The sequence below is a fragment of the Typha latifolia genome, chromosome 4, assembly GCF_019914945.1.
Source record: "Typha latifolia isolate L0001 chromosome 4, TyphaL0001v2, whole genome shotgun sequence".
In the NCBI taxonomy this organism is placed as follows: Eukaryota; Viridiplantae; Streptophyta; class Magnoliopsida; order Poales; family Typhaceae; genus Typha; species Typha latifolia.
The window spans coordinates 17,051,248-17,069,467 of NC_133089.1; the positions used below are offsets into that span (position 1 = coordinate 17,051,248).

At 38.2% G+C, this 18,220-nt stretch overlaps 3 protein-coding genes across 10 annotated transcripts; 1 reads left to right on the top strand and 2 right to left on the bottom strand.

Moving 5' to 3' along the window:
- Window positions 1-393: 393 nt before the first annotated feature.
- On the bottom strand, window positions 394-1,259 carry LOC140787231 (uncharacterized). The gene has a single exon (XM_073136044.1). The coding sequence runs from the start codon at window positions 1,138-1,140 to the stop codon at window positions 634-636; it is 507 nt and encodes a 168-aa protein (XP_072992145.1). The 5' UTR covers window positions 1,141-1,259; the 3' UTR covers window positions 394-633.
- Window positions 1,260-1,454: 195 nt separating this feature from the next.
- On the top strand, window positions 1,455-5,993 carry LOC140787454 (uncharacterized). Of its 4 annotated transcripts, none has more exons than XM_073136373.1 (7): window positions 1,466-1,876; window positions 2,090-2,890; window positions 3,122-3,455; window positions 4,122-4,319; window positions 4,407-4,558; window positions 5,166-5,675; window positions 5,754-5,993. In XM_073136373.1, exons 2-6 carry the CDS (start codon window positions 2,132-2,134, stop codon window positions 5,628-5,630), a joined length of 1,908 nt encoding a protein of 635 aa, XP_072992474.1. In that variant the 5' UTR covers window positions 1,466-1,876; window positions 2,090-2,131; the 3' UTR covers window positions 5,631-5,675; window positions 5,754-5,993. The 4 variants fall into 4 exon arrangements, with proteins under 4 accessions (XP_072992470.1, XP_072992474.1, XP_072992471.1 ...); XM_073136372.1 differs by having other exon boundaries at window positions 1,473-1,876; window positions 4,110-4,319; XM_073136369.1 differs by having other exon boundaries at window positions 1,455-1,876; window positions 2,090-3,455; window positions 4,110-4,319.
- A 380-nt stretch (window positions 5,994-6,373) lies between these two features.
- LOC140787455 (uncharacterized) lies at window positions 6,374-18,058 on the bottom strand. Of its 5 annotated transcripts, none has more exons than XM_073136374.1 (11): window positions 17,688-18,058; window positions 17,146-17,289; window positions 15,654-15,854; window positions 15,375-15,497; window positions 15,152-15,189; window positions 14,947-15,070; window positions 9,239-13,930; window positions 8,648-8,773; window positions 7,760-7,867; window positions 7,535-7,674; window positions 6,374-6,904 (listed from the first exon to the last, which is right to left on the bottom strand). In XM_073136374.1, exons 2-11 carry the CDS (start codon window positions 17,221-17,223, stop codon window positions 6,673-6,675), a joined length of 5,862 nt encoding a protein of 1,953 aa, XP_072992475.1. In that variant the 5' UTR covers window positions 17,224-17,289; window positions 17,688-18,058; the 3' UTR covers window positions 6,374-6,672. The 5 variants fall into 5 exon arrangements, with proteins under 5 accessions (XP_072992475.1, XP_072992476.1, XP_072992477.1 ...); XM_073136375.1 differs by having other exon boundaries at window positions 17,716-18,054; XM_073136376.1 differs by having other exon boundaries at window positions 17,866-17,969.
- Between the last annotated feature and the right edge of the window lie 162 nt (window positions 18,059-18,220).

Here is an 18,220-nt window from a genome sequence, read left to right on the forward strand (position 1 = left end):
TGCATGGAATGCTCGTTCATCTATGAAATGGAGTTTTTATCACAAAAAAGCTCATTTGCAACTTGAAGACTGAACATACTCTAAAATCCCATTGTCAAGTTCAAATGACCATATCTAGTTATCTTTTGATAAATGTTGCAATGTCTGAAGAGCAAATGGCATTTATGAAGCTGCAAACTTTGATTCTTGAAAAAGGGAAAAACTGTATAATTCAAGCCAAAATGAGTTCCAAACTAAATTAACCAGCAAAAGTGGAACCATCCACAGAGAACCAGACCTCCTCTAATTATGAATATATGACCTCAGTAAGTAGATCACGACCTTCATTGTCCCGACTATTCCTAGTTATCACTAAACTGAGAAATCATGCACATACAGAAAACAATTGCGAAATAGAAAAACAGGTGAGTTGCTCATACTAAATTACGAGATAATTTAACAAAAATAGAGGATAGAATCCTATTCAGCATTACGAAAGAGTTCCGCAACAAGATGGAAATTGTATTGCTGAATTCAATGCAAAGTAAGTGAAAATGATCCAGTGATATTCAAGTACTCAGGAAATGATCCAAAAAAAAAAAAAACATATTTTTGTAAAGGAAAAGCTACGAAGGCGGGATCTTTACTACTCCTTCACTCCAGGACGACAGTGGCGCCGACCTCCTTGAGCTTTGCGGCGATTGCCTCGGCCTCTTCCTTGGGTACGCCCTTCTTGAGAATCACCGGGGTCTTCTCCACCATCTCCTTGGCCTCCTTGAGCCCCAAATCAGTAAAAGTCCTCACCTCCTTGATCACCTTGATCTTGGCGGCGGCGTCGAATTTATCCAGTTTGATATCGAATGCCGTCTTTTCCTTCACCTCCTCCTCGCCGGCGCCGGCTGCTGCCCCCTCCGCCGCCGCGGCGGACGCAGGGAGCCCGCTAGAGGAAGGGATGTTGAGGCCTAGCCTAAGGCGGAAGAGAGTAGAGTAGTCCTCGCGCTCGGAGTCCGTGAGGGAAAGGAGCTCGTCCGCGATGCGGTTTAGCTTCTGGGAGCGGGGTTCGGCGGCGGCGGCGCCGGAGGAAAAGGGGAGGGATGAGGAAGAGGGGAGGAGGAAGCGGAGGAGGGAGCGGGGAGGGATTTTGGAGGATAAAAGGGGCATTTTGGGAAGAGTAATTAATGCGGAGATTTGTTTAGGGTTTTAAGGTTCTCGCCATGAAAGGAGATCAGGAGAGAAGACGAGTAGTCGTTACTCGTTACCGATTCTATAGTAGAATGGGAATAGTCGGCGTGGCCGGTGAACGTCATGCCGATCTCTATAATTTATTATCGGATTCGGGTTTTAGAACCATGCACAAGTTACCGATAACCATTAGGGACATTGTTGTAAATTTCCTGTGTCCGTTCCATACGGACACTTCCGATACCGTCCGCATATTTCAATATCCGCACCATATCACATCGTCGAGGTCTTTCGAGCGCCATTTAAAGCTCTTCTTTTTTCCGGAAGAATAGACGCAGCCCCTCTTCCCAGAGAGCGAAACCCTAGAAAAATTACCCTTTTATCTTCTCTTCGCCCTTTTGAAAAATTTCTTCACCCTCTCTTATCCATCTTATTCGTCTTGCTCTTTACCCCTTCTTCTTACCTTCTTGTTTTCAGATTATTTTGTGTTTTGCTTTGTTTTTTTTTGTTTTTTGTTTTCAGGAAAATATGGGTGATTCGAGTGTTTGGCTCTGATCGGTGCTAAGGATCGTTTGTTCCGAGATTATTTCCAAGTGGATTTTGATTCGTTTTCCTTCTAATGACTGTTTTGTGTTCTCGAATTAGGGTTTCTTGCTCGGCTCTGTCCTGATCTTGGAATCTTTCGTCTGCGGTGGTTCTTGAAGCCGATTGCTTGGTGAGTTCTCTTATTGCTTTTTCTTGTCTGAAGATTGGAACTTTGGCATTTGCATTAGGGTTTTCCCTTTAATCCGTCGTTGTTTGACATTAGGGTTTTGTCATATTCGAGGTTTTTTAATCCTCTTCTTGGTTAGATTGTCCATAAACCTAATTATTTGTTCCTATAAGTTAGCAAAGAAATTTACCATTTTATTTATTTAATGACGAGTAGGTGCTGTGAAGATACCTATTCATTGGGTTGCAGCTGACTAAGATGCCTTCACCATTCCCCGTGCTCAATAACAAGCCAATTGATCAATGGAAGGTTACCGAGTTAAAGGACGAGTTAAGGAGGAGGAGATTGCCAATAAAAGGTTTGAAAGATGATTTGGTGAGGAGGTTGGATGAAGCTCTTCGAACTGAGATGGAAGCGACCAAAGAAGAAGAAGAAGAAGAAGAAGAAGAAATTGGTAATGGTTTTGACACTGATTCATCTCTTCAGGGTAATGCCAACCAGGAGGAAGCACCGCCATCACAAGAAATATATACTGAAGTTGTCGCACATACAACTGTTGAAACTAATGCTGGTGCTAAAACAGTTGGTACTATTGATAGCATTCCAGATGTCAATGAAGGAATTAAATTCCAGGATGAATATACAACGCCTGCTAGAGGATCCCATAAAGCAGCTGTGGAAACAGTGGGTGGAACTACCCTGGAAGACAGTGTGACTCAAAGTGTGATTCTCGATGATTATACAACTCGAGATTCTGTAATACCTGAAGAAGAGCATAAGGATTCTAAAATACCCAAAGAAGAGCATAAGGTTTCTATAATACCTGAAGAAGAGCATAAGGTTTCTATAATACCTGAAGAAGAGCACAAGGATTCTAAAATACCCAAAGAAGAGCACAAGGATTCTATAATACCTGAAAAAGAGCATAAGGATCCTATGATACCCAAAGAAGAGCACAAGGATACTAAGCTTCCCGATGAGGATGTCAAGCCTAGCATGTCGGAATCAAAAAATCAGGTATCTGAGGTCAGCCCAGATTTAGGGTTTCAAGTAAAAAATGAGTCTATTTCTACTGATTCTATATCAATTATTGAAAAGAGTAAACTAAAGGATAACTTAAATGCTGATAATTTTGATTTAGAACTAGAAGTTGTTAAGCCGGAGATGGTGCAACCATCATCCAGCATTCCTCTCTTAGGTGGCGATTTACAGCAACCGGATGATAACAAAGAACTGGTTAAAAACCAGGTCTCTTTGGAAGAAATAGATTACAAATGTACTACTAATGTGGACTCTACCAAGAAGGAAGATAGTGCTGATGGGGGTTCTCCAGAAAAATTAAATTTAGACAGAAGTTCGGGTGATGAATCAATGGAAGAGGATGTAACAGAAAGTAAGCAGATTGAGTCCAATATTAAGCCTCATGAACTTGATAAAATGATTGATGTTAGCGGTGGCCATGATGCGAAATTAAAGATCCACTCTGATGCTGCTACTAGTGGATTCCCTCCTGAAAAGAGGGAAGTTCTTTTGGAAGAGAAAACTAGGCCAGCAGCTTCTACTGAGAAGAGGAAAATTGAAGGTACATCTTTAGCTCTCACATATTTTTCTTTTACAAAACTTTGTCTGCCGGTTCATTTTTAGTTACTTCAATAAGCATGTGATCAATATTAATGAGCTTGTATCCTCCTTTTTAGTAATGCTTTGCAAGTTTGCAATTGTTGGATAATGTGTCTCTTTCATTTACTACTTATTTTAATGACTTTGGATGCCATTAGAATGTCATAATGCATTGCCCATTTTTAAATAAAAATACGCCATCCCCATCATTTCAAGTGTTCATATTGAATATTTTTGTGACTGGCCTTCTGTATATCCTGTTCATACATTTCTCCATCCACTTTATCAGATTAAAACTAATGCAAGGTGACTCCTTTCATGATCTAAGACATGCAAATGACATTAATGTTGCATTCTTCATTGCATTATACTTGCTAGTTCAATTTTTCTCGGCCTTTCAGTTTTTTTTTTTACTTTAATCTTATGTAAGTAGTGATTATTTGAACTTTTCACTCTATTGTTGAATTAAATACTATCATATATCCAATTATCTTCTCTTTCTAGTTACTAGGTCGTCATTCCTCTCAAGCCATATTCTACTTCAATAAAATCATTTTGTATGACTTAGATGCGATGCTCTATGTTCTTAGTATTTTAACATTGTAATAACTTTTAGCTGAATGTGCAGCTACGGAAGCTGTCGGCAACAATGAAACTTTTAAGCGACAGCGCAGATGGAACTCAGAGAATGTTAAAGTTCCAGAACAACAAACAACTAGTGCTGGTGGTTCCATTGCACCTAAGGATGTGTTCCAACCTACTCCAAAACGTTCTTTCACCAGGTCTGACTCGGCTCTGAGTGTAGATTCCCCAAAGGAACGCATTGGTAAGCCTTTGCAATTTCTTCGTTCTAAGTATTAATTTCATAGGATAATGTTTGACTGGCATTTTGCTTATTCTACATGCATTGCAGTACCACCGTCACAGAAGACTGCAACTACCACTCTGAGAATTGATCGGTTTGTGCGACCCTTTACTCTGAAGGCAGTGCAGGAGCTGCTTGGCAAAACTGGGTCTGTTTGTAGTTTTTGGATGGATCACATTAAGACCCACTGCTATGTGACGGTACAGTTCTTCTGACATCAGTTCCATTTTTTCCTCTTCTGCTGACAAGTCCTGGAAATATTATCAGTTTTTAGCATATTAAAATCTTTGTTGCAATTTTTGGCTGCATGCCTTGATATAATCACTCCCTCCATAGTGGAATTTTGTTTTGTCTGTGGGTGGGGGACTGAGCTAGGAGGGCCTCGTTTAGTACTGCAAACTATCTGAAGGTTGAGGAGGCAAAGATCAGAGAAGAGGGGATAGGAATATTCATGGGAGATTTAGGAAATCAACATGCAATCAGTAGGGTGCCAAACATTTAGTTTTAGCTGCATGCAGCTTCTGGCGTTGCATATCCTGGAATCCCTTTTTCCCAATATCAGATGCTATTTATCTTGATCACGATTATGAGTTGCTATGCAAACAAACAAGCTCTTTGATGGTTATTCCCTCAATTATCTGGTTTTTCTTTGGTCAATTGATATTGTTACATTTTCAGCTGATCATAGAATTCTACAAATTCCTTTGGAGCCTTTTTAATTCTTTGAATGATGATAGTGCCATTAGATATTCCAAGGATATTTTTGTGGTATGATTTCTTAAGTGACTTTTTTGTGGCATATTCCAGTATTCATCAGTGGAGGAAGCTGTGGCAACTCGGAATGCTGTTTATGATCTTCAGTGGCCTCCCAATGGTGGAAACCATCTATTAGCTGACTTTGTTGATCCACAAGAGGTAAAGCTACGTCTTGATGCCCCACTGCAATCTCCAGCGCCTGTTAGTCCCAGCCCAACTACACCGAAGGTCTCCCCCTTTCAACAAACCCCAAGCAATCAAACTATCCCTCGTCAAAATGCCCCAAGGCAGCAGTTACCTCCTCCACCTCTTCCTCCACCACCACCTCTGTCTAACCTGCCTTCCATGAGGGAAAAACTCCCACCGCCCCCTCCAAAGAAAGCCGAACCACCTGCTCTGACATTGGATGATCTTTTTAAGAAAACGAAGGCCTCTCCAAGGATATACTACTTACCCTTGTCAGAAGAGCAGGTGGCAACTAAAGTAGCATCACAGAGCAAAAGCTCCAGGGAGTAATGGTTCTCTCTTGAGCCCTGCTGGAGTCAAGTAGCTTGGTTGTGGGTGTGTCTTCTGGAATCTTTTCAGCTTTTAGAAGTCATGTTAGAAAATCTGAGGATGATGACTTTATTTGCTTTGCAGGGAAGAACAGGCACTTAATATCTGCTATCTTTCTCACCGCAAGATGGATTTTCCATTTGGCTCTTCGATCAATTCCATGTTTAGGAAAGACAGCTATAGTTTAACTAGTTGTAGACAATATGAGCAAATGTGAAGTGGTTAGGTGCTCATTGTGGAAAGCTACAGCATGGACCAACTTAAACTTGTACTCTGCTTATCTTTGGTTCCAAGTTTGAGTAAACCGTTCGATAATTTTGTTGATTTTTCCCTCTGCTATTTGGTTTATGATTTTGCTTATCTAAAAGTTTGTTGGTGATCTCCATTCTATGATTAAAACTGTGGATCTGTAAGCTGCACAAGGAATGATAGCAGAAACCCGGTACTGATCACAGCGTTGATAACCTTGTGATTGGACTAATCAGGCATTTGCTATTCATCCTGTGATTGGGGTGCTCTATGCATCGAAATTCATACATGAAAACTAGATATGAGTTCCTGGATCGAATTCAATGACCTCATTTCATGGTTTGTCGCAATTCGTCCTCTCTTTTGGTCAAGCTATACGCGAGGCCTTTTTATTGCATCACAGCGTTGTTGCAATCTTTATCATAAGGCGGTTCAAGAAAAAAAAAAATCGAGATTGTTGACATTGACGCACTTTCTAAATAACAAAGGGTGTACAAATGAGATATCAACTATAAAAATCCAATACTTTTAGTTTAATAATTCTTTGGAGAAATACCAAAGATAAGCAGCAGCTTATGATACATATATATATATATATATATATATATACATCCTGTGATGCCAGACACCAAGTTGAGACTCATATTTACAGAAGCTAAGTTTTATCCCGGGAAAGGTGTCTTGCAGAAAAATATTGTTTCCCTCCCCGCGTAGAATGACTGCTGTTTTTTTGGCAATAATGGTGGGAAAAGGTTTAAAGTTTCTTGGGTGATCTAATCTTGAGTGTCACCATAAGTTTCTGTCTCTCTCCCTCGACCTCGGCAAACCTCAAGCTGAGTTGAGAGTACCGAGTGTGCATCTCTTTCAGTTCAGTTTCCACAGCATTGTTTCTTCTCTTCATCTCGAGCATGCCTTGTATCAATTCCTTGGTGTCCCCAAAGCTTTGAAAATCTGGTTCTTTATCATTATGTTGTTTGAGGAATGAACTGAGCCAAATAGATAAAGAAATCACGGCATTGTGCAATGTGCATGTCAGCTAACATAAAGGAACACTTAAGAAGCACAAGACTCGTTTTGTGTGCATCGATATATATAGTAAGTAGTTCAAGGAAAAGTATCCGTCTGTTTGAGTGTCCCATAATTCAACAGCTATTCCATGTGCCTGAGAGTTCGTTGGTACATGGACTATCATCTGACTAAGAGTGTTCCCTAAATTTCCTTCAGTTAAGATAACTGGAATGAGGCCCAATTAATAATCAGTTCCAAGACTGTGACAGGAAAAAGAAGGCAAGAATAATCTGGATCAAATTCATGAAATAGGTTTCAAAGAAGCACATACATATCCCCATGTAGTATAAGAGGAACTAAGGAAGACAAATCCAAAGAACAGCTTGTTGGATATAATATTGGAACCCGTAGATAGCAATGTTAATATTGCTTCAAGTTATGCATACTTAAAACTCCTACAGAATAGCAAGCAGACTAGCCTCCATCTTACTCTACCTCAATTTGAACAAATAGAATGGAGAAAAAGAAAAAAAATATATATTAAAACTAAAAAAGTACAACTGAAAATAAGGATAAAAAGTTTAATGTTGAGTAACAGACATTATTACCTCTCAGAATGAACATCTGTTTCTTCCTTTTCCCCCAGTGCTGCTTCAGATTCAAGCTCCAATGCAAGTACCGTTCCATAGGCATTACCAGTGTTAGGTAATTCCTTAGATAAAGGAGTACTTTTCAAATGTTCATTTGCCTGAGAGAGGAGATAATTGTACAGTAAGCAAGGGGTGCTATCTCTATTACTCTTTTCCATTCAGGAATTTGAAACATAGGCATACCATATCAAGATGTAATAATGCTCCTTGTAAACCATGTTGTGATGCATCAATTTCATTATCCACAAGAGGAAGAAGAGAAGACAAATTCTCATTTTTCAATCTCTCCAACTGCATAAAACAAGTGAAGGTCAACTGCCTATTAACAGATGAGTATCATCTAGTTAGTTAAGTTTAGCTATTCTGCTTTGCCATATCATCAGTTAGGTTAAGCATAACTATTCTACTCTGACATTGTATATCATCCAGGTCTTAATAAATCTTTAGTCTTAAGTAGCTTCAAATCCTCCCACCACATCAAATGAGATACTCTTCGGTCTCTGTCCTTTGTAAGCTTTCAATATAATCTCTTTCCCATTTTAATCGACTCATTCGGAGCCCATGTTACATATACTAGATTATCATACAGAGTTCTCATGTTTTTTTTTTCTTCTGCCTATGTAGATACCTCACAAAAGCTTATAACATCTCAAAGAGGCCTCAATCATCCATCAATATTCCAACTCCATTAGATGTACTCATTTGTTACAATAATATCTAGTCAACTACTCTAATACTGTATTATATTCTGCCATTGCAGTGGTCAACTTCATTAGATGTACTCGTTCGTTACAATAATATCTAATCAACTACTCTAAGACTGTATTATATTCTGCCATTGCAGTGGTTATGGGGTCACCCAAAAGCTGTCAGAAATACAGGCAATTGTATTCCAGCTAATATTGACATTTAACATCAGAAAATGATGGACTAAGCAATAATATGAAGAGATGAATCTTTATCTGGAGTCTGGACCAATTTGACATATTTTATGCGAATCTTAACTCATGTTGGGCTTCACATTGCTGTTCCTATCCAGCACTACAAGGCAAAAGCTTGAATGCAACATACCTCATTCTGAAAGAGCTTCATCCCAGTTTTCAGTCTTTGCTGCTCTCTGAAATGCTCCTCAATGGTAATGCTGTCAATGGTGTTATCCTCCAAAACTTTCTTTCTTTCAGGTTCACTTTTACCATTCTGTGAAAATAACAAGGATAGATAAATATCTATAAAACAAGAAGAGTGCTGATGAAGTTCAACATACAAGTTCCACTGGCATTGTAACAAAGCCACAGAAGTACATGTATGATAGATACAGTTGGCTGGCCCTTTATATCAACTATATGTTTTCTGGGTACCAACTTGTTTCTAAACATGGTATATTATAAAACAAGATCACATGGCACAAGACAGAATGCCAAGTGGAAACTTCTCTATTGTTGCAAAATCTGGCTCACTGCTCGTGCAGCTCTCTGCAGGCTAAAATAATATATGAGTGCAAACATAGAAATAGTAAAATATCAAATAACTAGTGAGCAACATTTGCATCCAGAGGTAAGACAAGAATCTTTATATGGACTGCACCACTGTGACAACAAACTTACAACATGCATAATCTCACCTATGTGAAGTCAAGAAAAAAATGTTGGATTGATGAAATACCTCCGAGGCTTGTGAACCTGACAGAGAACTCATGAATGCACTCTCCTTGATGCAACCTGGATCAAGATCTTGACCATCTCCACATGATCCTGATGAGAACCTTGTATTCCGGAGATCCCTCCCATCTACATTATCTAAAGGATCAAGACAGGCTGCAAGTGCTGTACCCTTTCCAGAATGTATGCTTGACATCTCTTCATAAACATTTTCAAATACAGAATTAATGCCTCCAGAACGTTGCCCAATCGGTGTTATTTCAGGAGTGAAAAATCCATGATTTCCTTCTGACTGGATGTTATCAGAAGCTGCCATATTGTGCAGCAGCTGTTTAACTAAGCCAAGTTCCACCACCATTTTTTCCCTCTCCTCATGGCATTCTTGCAAAGAATCTTCAAGCTTCAGCTTTTCTTCCTTGCAGTAGTCAAGGCTTAAGATAGAGTGTTGCAGCTCTGTCTTGATGCTATCATAAGCCTTGATCAATTCTTTTCTATCTATCTGTACCATATGTAGCTCTGTCTCCATATCCGAGAATTTCACTGAAAGCTCCTCAATTCTTTTTGCAAGAGAAGCCTCATTTTTCTTTCCACGTTCAACTTCATCAAGAGTATTTTGCAATTTCAATAATACTTCTTCCGCATACTTCGCAGAAACATAGAGCTGATTTTTCAGCTCTTGAATTTTCGACTCATACTGCTCCTTAATAAAAACAATTCTGAGAGACTCTTGCGTGGCAAATGATGATCCCTTTTTCTCCATTTTTTCACGTGCTTGATTACACTCAGTATCTGCTTTATTTTTCATTTCTCTTAGATGAACAGACAAGTTCTTAAATTCTTCTGTCTTCTGAATCTGTTCAAAAAGTTTGTGAGTAAGCTCATTATGCTGCTCTCTTAATTTCCTCAACTCATGATCACATTCCAACAGAAATGATATATTAAGTTGCTGTTCTTCAATCTTGGATCTAAGTATTATATTTGTAAATTCTAATTCATCTCTGGAGGATCTTAAATAGTCCACCTGTTCTTCGAGGCTGACCAGTATGTTTGTGAGACGCAAAATCTCATCTTCAAAATTCTGTTTTCCTTTACAATTATCAGCATGGATAGTTGCATCTTCAGAATTCATATTTCCAGAAACAATCCAAGTTGCAAGATTTTTGATGATGTGATCAACAGGATTTTCCTTCTCATGAGTAAATTTATCAAGTTCAGACTGCAGTAGTTGCAGAGCAGTGGATAGTCTTGTATTTTTATCAACTAATTCATCTTTAATAGATAAATGTAGGACAGAATCTGTAAGCTTCATATGGAGCTCCTCATGGTCCTTTCCTAGTGTCTTGACTTGGCTGACAAGTTCCTGCACTTGACTTCTCATATAAATAACTTGAATATCAGCGACCAATAAATTCTCAAGAAAATCTGCCACGGAATTTTCATGCTCATCAACTTGAAGACGGAGGGATATATTCTCACCATTTAATATATTTTGGTTTTGTTCATTGCATGATAGAAGATGCTGCATTTGAATATTTTCCTTTTCCATTTCCAAAACCCAATCCCTCAGCTGAACAAGTTCAGCTTTTTGCTCATTGAAAGAAACCAGGTGTTGACCTTTTCCCTTTAATTGCAATGTTATATTAGATATTGCAGATTCAAGTTCCTCTCTCAATCCCTTTTCTATGTGCACATTTTCACAAGTGGATCTCAGACTTTCTTTTACACTTCTAAGTTCATTCTCCATCTGCATAAATACTTCATTTTTGGACTGCATTGACAACACTAAAGTTCTGTTTTCCTGCTTACAATTTGTAAGACTAATTTTGGTCCTTTCAAGTTCCTCCTTTAGGCCTTCAGATATCTGCGCCTTTTGGAGAAGATCCCTGCTTTCATTAGTAACACATTGTATTTCAACTTCCATCAATTCAACTCTTGATGATAACTCTCTATTTATCTTTGCATGCTTTTCTTCAGCTTCTAAGCTAATTTTAAGCTTCCATGTCACATCCCTCAATTTTAATTGAAGCATTTCATTAAGTTCCGTGGAGATCTGTAGCTTTGCTGTCAAAGCTTCCAAATCAGACTCAAACCTCTGCTTCATGTCAAACATCTCTGACTCCATAATCTTCAATGTACTTCTGACAGAGTCCTTCATTTCCTCCATCTCCTTCTTCTCCTGATGAAGTTGGAGAATTTTCTGGCAAGTTTGCTTCTGGAATTGTTCCAAATGTGAGAAAATGGCTGCATAAGTCTTTCCTTCCACTTCGTCTTGTAGAAATATATCATTGAAATCAAAGGTGCCAATTTGCCTATTGCAGGAGATCATGTTGGAGTATAAATTATTCAGCCCCCCTTGAAGATGAGCAACAATTTTCTGAAAATCATCAGTCAGTGAGGTCTGCTTATAAAACTTCTCTTCCAATGACTTATAGTCTTTGTTCATCGAGTCCATTTCAGTCTGAAGATGACTCTTCTCCAGACTTTCTTGTATTAGTAAATTTTCAAGTTTGTTCCTTTCCTCAGTGCAAACCTTATACTTGCTCTCATAAGCTCTCCATTCCATCATCAGATTTTCATACTTTTCACTTGGAGAAGTATTTTGGGCTGAAAGATCCTGGAACTTTGCTCGCAGAGTTTGATTACTAGTCAAGTCATCACACTTGGAGATATATTTAGTTCCATCTTCCCACAAAGTTTTGGTCTGATCCAAAGTGCTATGCAAGTCAAGAACCGAAGTTTCCTTAACATTATTTGAATGATCGAGTTGCTGCTCAAGTTCAACTATTCTGTTCTTCATGCACGTAATCCCATCAGTTGCACCATACAATGTTTCTAGTAATATATCTGAGAAAGTTTTCCACTGAATGTTAGCTGCATGCAGCTCTGAAAGTTCAGCTTCCATATTTGAATAGAGCTCTTTTAACTGGCGAAGTGTTTTTATCTCTTCTACACCATTTTCATTATTTAACTGCTGCTTATCAGTGTCAGCATTATCCACTGATTGAAAATCATCAGACCATAGAATAGCAGATCTTTCAAGTGATACTTCATGCTTCTCTATTTCTGGAGGTAGATCAGCATGGACAACAAGGTTCTTTATCGGGATGCAACAATGTTGTGAAGCTTCCCATAAAGGATTACTTGAGTCAATTTCATCTGCACATGCTTCATCCTTGCTTTGAAATTCTTTGGTTTGGACTTCATCTACCAGATATAATTTAGTATGTTCCTCATGAAAGTTCTCATCAGCATCTGTGAGGGCTTGCTTTGTAAGATTTTCATTTGCCTCATACAATGAAAGAACCTGTGATGAGAGTAACTCGAGGTCCTTCTGCAGACTGTCAACTGCGACGGAATAGTTCCAGCGAACCCTTCTGAGTGCAGTTTCTAAAACAAGAGCCCTTTCCTCAAGTTCTTTATTTTGAGAATCTAAAGTGTTTCTATCTTTGACAAACCTCATCAGCTGTTCATTCATTTCCTGATGCCCTTTCTCTATATTTTCTTGGAGGAGAGAAATTGTATAAAGACAGGAAGAATATTCACTTCTGAGGTTTTCCAACTCATTTATTGTTTGATTCTGGCTTTCTTTAAGATCCTGAATTAATCTTTCATAGTAGCACTCCATATGGCTCATTTCCTTCATTAGGCTTTCTTTTTCGGTTTTTGACTCCTCCAATTTCTGCAGAAGTTCACATATTTTCTCTTCCATCATGTTTTCTGCACTCAAATTTGTTTTGTGGGGGTCATGTGTATCAATAAACTGACAGGAACCATCTAAAAAGTTTCTCCTGTCTTCGAAATATTGTGCTCTAGCATATCCCTCCAGACCCCGTTGTTGGCTAATACTTTGCTTAAGGCTGTCAAGAACAAACTCAAGAACCTCAAAATCAGCATGAAGAAAGTGAAAGTCATCATTTTCGCAGTATCCAAGGAAAGTCTTCTTTTGGATTTCCTGAACTTTACTCTCGATAAGCAACAGAGCCTGAAGCCATTTGGTTTGCACATCATGCACTTTATGGTCTCCATCAAGAAAATTATTCACAAGCTTACCATCAAAAGAAGCATCTGCTAAGTCAGATTTAATCATAAGAGAAGAGGTAGGCTTATTGGCATTGCGAGATTTTAATTTTTCAATATCATTTTTGAATCCTGAACATTCAGATTTTAACATAGAGACTTCCTTCATCAGTTGTTTTCCTGAATCAAGCTCAAAAGAAAGCTGTTCTGCCAAGCTTTGAGTTCCTGCACCTAATTCGTTTGTAATGCTTTGTAGTGTATTCGCTTCTGTTTTGAGCTGTAGAAAAGCCGACTCCGCAACCTCCAATCTCAATCTGAGCATATTATTCTCTTCATAAGCAGTTGCTAAATCATTATCAGCAGAGTAGTCTGAATTCCATCCACAAGTCCATTCGTTGCTACCTTGGGTTGGAAGGCAATTGCTACGTTGTTCCTCTTTCTTAGTTACAGAAGTCCAAATGAGGGGAAATCCACCTATATCACCAGATATTTTGCTCTTGAAACTATCAACTTCATGTACACCAGAAATGTCATTCTTTTCAGCACATAAGCTATCTGATGTATATGATGAACCATCTAGTCCAGCAGCTGAGATTGCACAATCTTCATTTGATTCTGCCATCTCTTTACCAGCAGGAAGCTCGACATGGTCTTCTTTGAACTCAACCCTTGCATTGACCTGTTTCCAGTGATAGAGAGAATGAATATCACGTGGGAACATCATTCTGCTAATAGAGAAAGATGTTTTTGAGTTGCATATACCCAGATAACATGCTTTGCACAGACAGTGGAGATAATCCAAACCCATTTGATGTTGAATATTTATTACAACCATTACCACCAAACCTTTAGTTCCCTTTATTTGTGTCAGATTGATGTTCAATATTTCCATGCCAAATATCCAAACCACATGCAAGTGCTAATAATAAATAATTGAATGGTTGAGCCTCATCATAAAAGCTAAATGATCTTTTGAAGTATCAAAAGAAACAAGGAAATATTTTATTACTTTTACAAGAAGGCATCATAATGATATCATTAAAATTGATTTATGTAGAAGGAAATGGTGCTATCAGGTTTCACTATCCACCAGGTCATTCAGTGTAAGAACTGAATTGCAAGTCCCCGAACAATAACTCTTCAACAGCAAAGAGGGTACATGGCTATATTTCTTCTTTTACTTGCTTGCTTTGTTGCATGGTTTGGCTAGCTTGTTGATAAAAGGAGAGATAGCAGTATATCCTAGTGGCAAAGCAGACAGGTTGGAGGACAATGATCTAATATAAACATGACATAATTACTAAAAAGCACTTCTATCAGCATTTGAAGAACAAAAGTGAAACTAATGATGAAGAATTTCTGGTGAGAGTGTTTACCAGAGAGCAGCTCATATCTCAAGGCTCAAAGTCTAAAATGAAAGTTGTCCTGCGGGGTGGAGTGCAATACAGCCCCAGAGGGTGTCACTTGGTGAAAAAAATTAATGCTTTCTAGTCTCTAGAAATTCATTATTTTGCAAGTGTGCAACAATTCAAGTATGGTATGCCGGTTGGATATATGTTTATGGATTATATAATCAGAAGAAACTTTCTTTTATTTGTATTGCTTTCTTCCAAAGAAGATTCTTTTTCATAGTATAAATTGGTGTTTTAGGAACATTCCATACAAAATCTGTTTGAGTATGAAAGTATATCAAACCTTGTTTGTAGTATCCCCAGCAAACTCTGAAGAAGTTGTTATGGTTTCCAGAGGATTATGACTTCTCTGGTTGGATATCTTCTGAAACCCCTTTACGCTGAGCTCCCTTTGCTGCTCAAATTCTCTGAAAGTGTGCAATCACATGTAAGACTAGTAGCTGATAATAATTAAACCAGCCTCTTTTTTTCAGTTACTAAAGCAACACCTGAAGCCAGTTTTGGAAGTCAAAAGTTGCACAATTACCTGAGATATAATAAGAGAAAAGCACAAAATCAGAAGGTTGAAGCAATTATGATCACCATAATAGTTGATTTGCATACTGAAGGCACATGAGTGAAAAGCAATTACTAACTAGACATACAAACAGCGATATTAAAGAAAGCAAGGAACTTATGGGGAAAATGTTTAATCAAACAAAAAATTCTCACATGTAAAACTGTTCCATAGTCACAACCATGCAGAGGTAATGCAACCGAGGAAGGCTTCAGTGCAGCAGCAAAGTCCGCAAGGTTGATGTCAACCTCTCCAAGAAGACCAGACCGAGAAAGCCCCTGATTATAGTGAAAATTGACAAATTGTGATGCAATTATCCACTCGTTAGTAAGATCTCATGGATTCTTGTTTCAGTAGAAATGGAGACATAAATGACAAACATGCAGGCTTCCAATATATATTAGATATATATAGAGACAAATATAAGGAGGTACCGTTGCCACCACAAGTGTATAGAGCTTTTCATCATATTTTTTCGTTCTTGTATCCTGAAGAAGCCTCGTAGTTTCATAAATTGGGTCTGACCATTTACAGTTCCCGTTCCTCACGTTTGCTTTGCTTGTCTTAGCAGTTGGTTGCTTTGCATCAGTAGGAATAAGGGATACAAATAGCTTGTCCCATCCTGTCTGTGGAATCTGAAACAAGGAAGAAAAGTTCACTTTTCGATATACAGAAAAATGAGAAAAAAAATGGCAATTACACTTATATTGATTATGCAAAAACAATTCCCTGAGGCAGCACTAGAGTCATGGAAAAAAAGGTAGAGCTGAATAATAATACTATTATCTATTATAGTGCAGTGTGGAGGCAGCATATTCTCTTATGTATAGGCTAACTGTTTATCTAATAGTTTAGCCTTAGCCCTGGTTTGTGGTCAGCTGAAGAACGAAGGACAAGTTCTATGCTCATCATCATAAAACAAAGCAATAAAACAATTCAAAATCATTACATTACTTCAGAAGGAGAAATAAGCAAGTAAGAAAACTAATACAAACAAGGGACCACCTAAACAGGAAAACCAAGCAGAGAAGGCAAGTAATTAAAACAAGATCTAAGGAACAAGGAAATCCTATAATATAGTAAATTGGTTTATGATCAGCTGAAGAATGAAGGACAAGTTCTATGCTCATCATCATAAAACAAAGCAATAAAACCATTAAAAATAATTAAATTACTTCAGAAGGAGAAAAAAGCAAGTAAGAAAACCAATACAAATAAGGGACCACATAAACAGAAAAACAAAGCAGAGAAGGCAAGTCATTAAAACAAGATCTAGGGAACAAAGGAATCCTATAATATAGTAAAATCAAACAAACTAGGAATGTCTTGGTACTACATCAGAATCAGCACTTTTCATCATACAAAGGATGAAGGACAAGTGACTAAAGATCAAGTTAGTTCCTTATCAATGAGTTGATAACAAGTTGCTGGTAAAAGAGCAGCTGTAAGAGACAGAAAGAGATGGCAATAACAGAGACAGCTTATTAAACAATTTCCTACATGCAGCATCACTTTAACTTAAGAACCCACAAACGTAAGACGATAACAGTATATGATCAAGAACTGGAGCAACAAGTAAGCATTAGCGCACAAATTTGAACCAAAGACAACATAGTTTTTTCTAACTTCCTATAACCAAAATAGCGAGTATTATCTAAGCTGTACTTTTTATATGCAAGCAAACAATATGAGGGTTCTTTTCAAGTCTATTATCTTGTTTTCTAGCAAAAACTCGATTTCATCTGCACCCTACTACCAGCCTCAACAAGTAGAGTCAAGGGAAAAGATTATGTGCAAGTCAATTAATTATCCAAAGCAAGACTTAAAAGTGAAATAACACATCCATGAGTGTCTATAAGGCCAACTAATTCTTGAACAAGGAAAAGAAAAGCAAATAGAAAGGCACGTTCTAAAAGCACAACTCACATGTGTAGCATGAAACTGTAGCCGAAAGACCACTTTCACTTTGGTCTTTTCACTCTTCCACTTGGGAATCCTCGACATTGTCCTTTAATCAAGCTAATTATCAACTCAAAAGCATATTGTCCTTCCCTAACCACCTCTCCTCCACTGCAAACCCAATGCCAACGAACCAGGTTAACAAATGCAAAATCAGCATTCTTCATCCTTTCCCCCAAACAAACAAGCAACTCATTCTTTCTTTCAAAAACTAATGTAAAATCTAAAAGATCTAACAAAGAACTAAAAATAGATGCTCAACTACGTCCAAATTCAAATTTTCATTTCTAAAACAACCAAAATTTTCTCTCCCAGAATTTCCGGTTTGAAATCGGTTAACAAGTTCCCCAGCCAAGAAAGAGAGGAATCAAAAAAGGCACTTAAGATTCATCAGCAAAGCTCACACCTTTCTAATAGAAGAGCATCAAATGCGACACGAAATGAGCTTCCAATACAGTATCGGAACCAATAAAAGACTTCGAATGAGGAACTAAATCGCAAAACCCAACCTGTAATCGCATCAACACAAGAAAACACCTGAAATGCCTGCCGCGACAATAGATTTCTCGATCAACCTCGCTAGATCCACAACTGCAACTACTGAGGTGACCCACACTATTGGCCGAAAGGGGTTGGAACAGAGAGAAGAAGAAAGAGAAGGAAAGAGACCGCGCGCCGCACTCGTACCTAACTCCGGATCTACTGCTTGGAGTTCAAGCGATAGCGACAAGATTCGTAGCCTCGAAGTCTCGTACAATATCGAATTAGTGTAGATCGTGGATCGAGGAGGCGAGTCGTCTATACAGTCTCTCGACTTCGCCACTGGAGGTCTCTCTCTCTCTCTCTCTCTCTCTCTCTCTCTCTCTCTCCTCTCTCTCTCTCTCTCTCTATATATATATATTTTGAGAGATCGACTATTTTAATAATAACGACATCCCGCCAAACACTAAAATTATCAAAAATATATATATATATGTCAATGATCATACTCGAGTAGTGCTCAAGTCTACATACAATATACCAAATTATCAAAATTCCATCT

What these genes read in the sequence shown, in the direction of transcription:
- LOC140787231 (XM_073136044.1), bottom strand. Translation starts at nt 1,140, where the DNA reads ATGCCCCTTTTATCCTCCAAAATCCCTCCCCGCTCCCTCCTCCGCTTC.
- LOC140787454 (XM_073136369.1), top strand. Translation starts at nt 2,132, where the DNA reads ATGCCTTCACCATTCCCCGTGCTCAATAACAAGCCAATTGATCAATGG. An exon ending in TGAGAAGAGGAAAATTGAAG is followed by an intron (nt 3,456 to 4,109) that starts GTACATCTTTAG and finishes AATAACTTTTAG; the next exon opens with CTGAATGTGCAGCTACGGAA. An exon ending in AGACCCACTGCTATGTGACG is followed by an intron (nt 4,559 to 5,165) that starts GTACAGTTCTTC and finishes GGCATATTCCAG; the next exon opens with TATTCATCAGTGGAGGAAGC.
- LOC140787455 (XM_073136374.1), bottom strand. Translation starts at nt 17,223, where the DNA reads ATGTCGAGGATTCCCAAGTGGAAGAGTGAAAAGACCAAAGTGAAAGTG. An exon ending in TACAGTTTCATGCTACACAT is followed by an intron (nt 15,855 to 17,145) that starts GTGAGTTGTGCT and finishes TCCTTGTTTCAG; the next exon opens with ATTCCACAGACAGGATGGGA. An exon ending in ACAGATGTTCATTCTGAGAG is followed by an intron (nt 6,905 to 7,534) that starts GTAATAATGTCT and finishes TATTTGGCTCAG; the next exon opens with TTCATTCCTCAAACAACATA.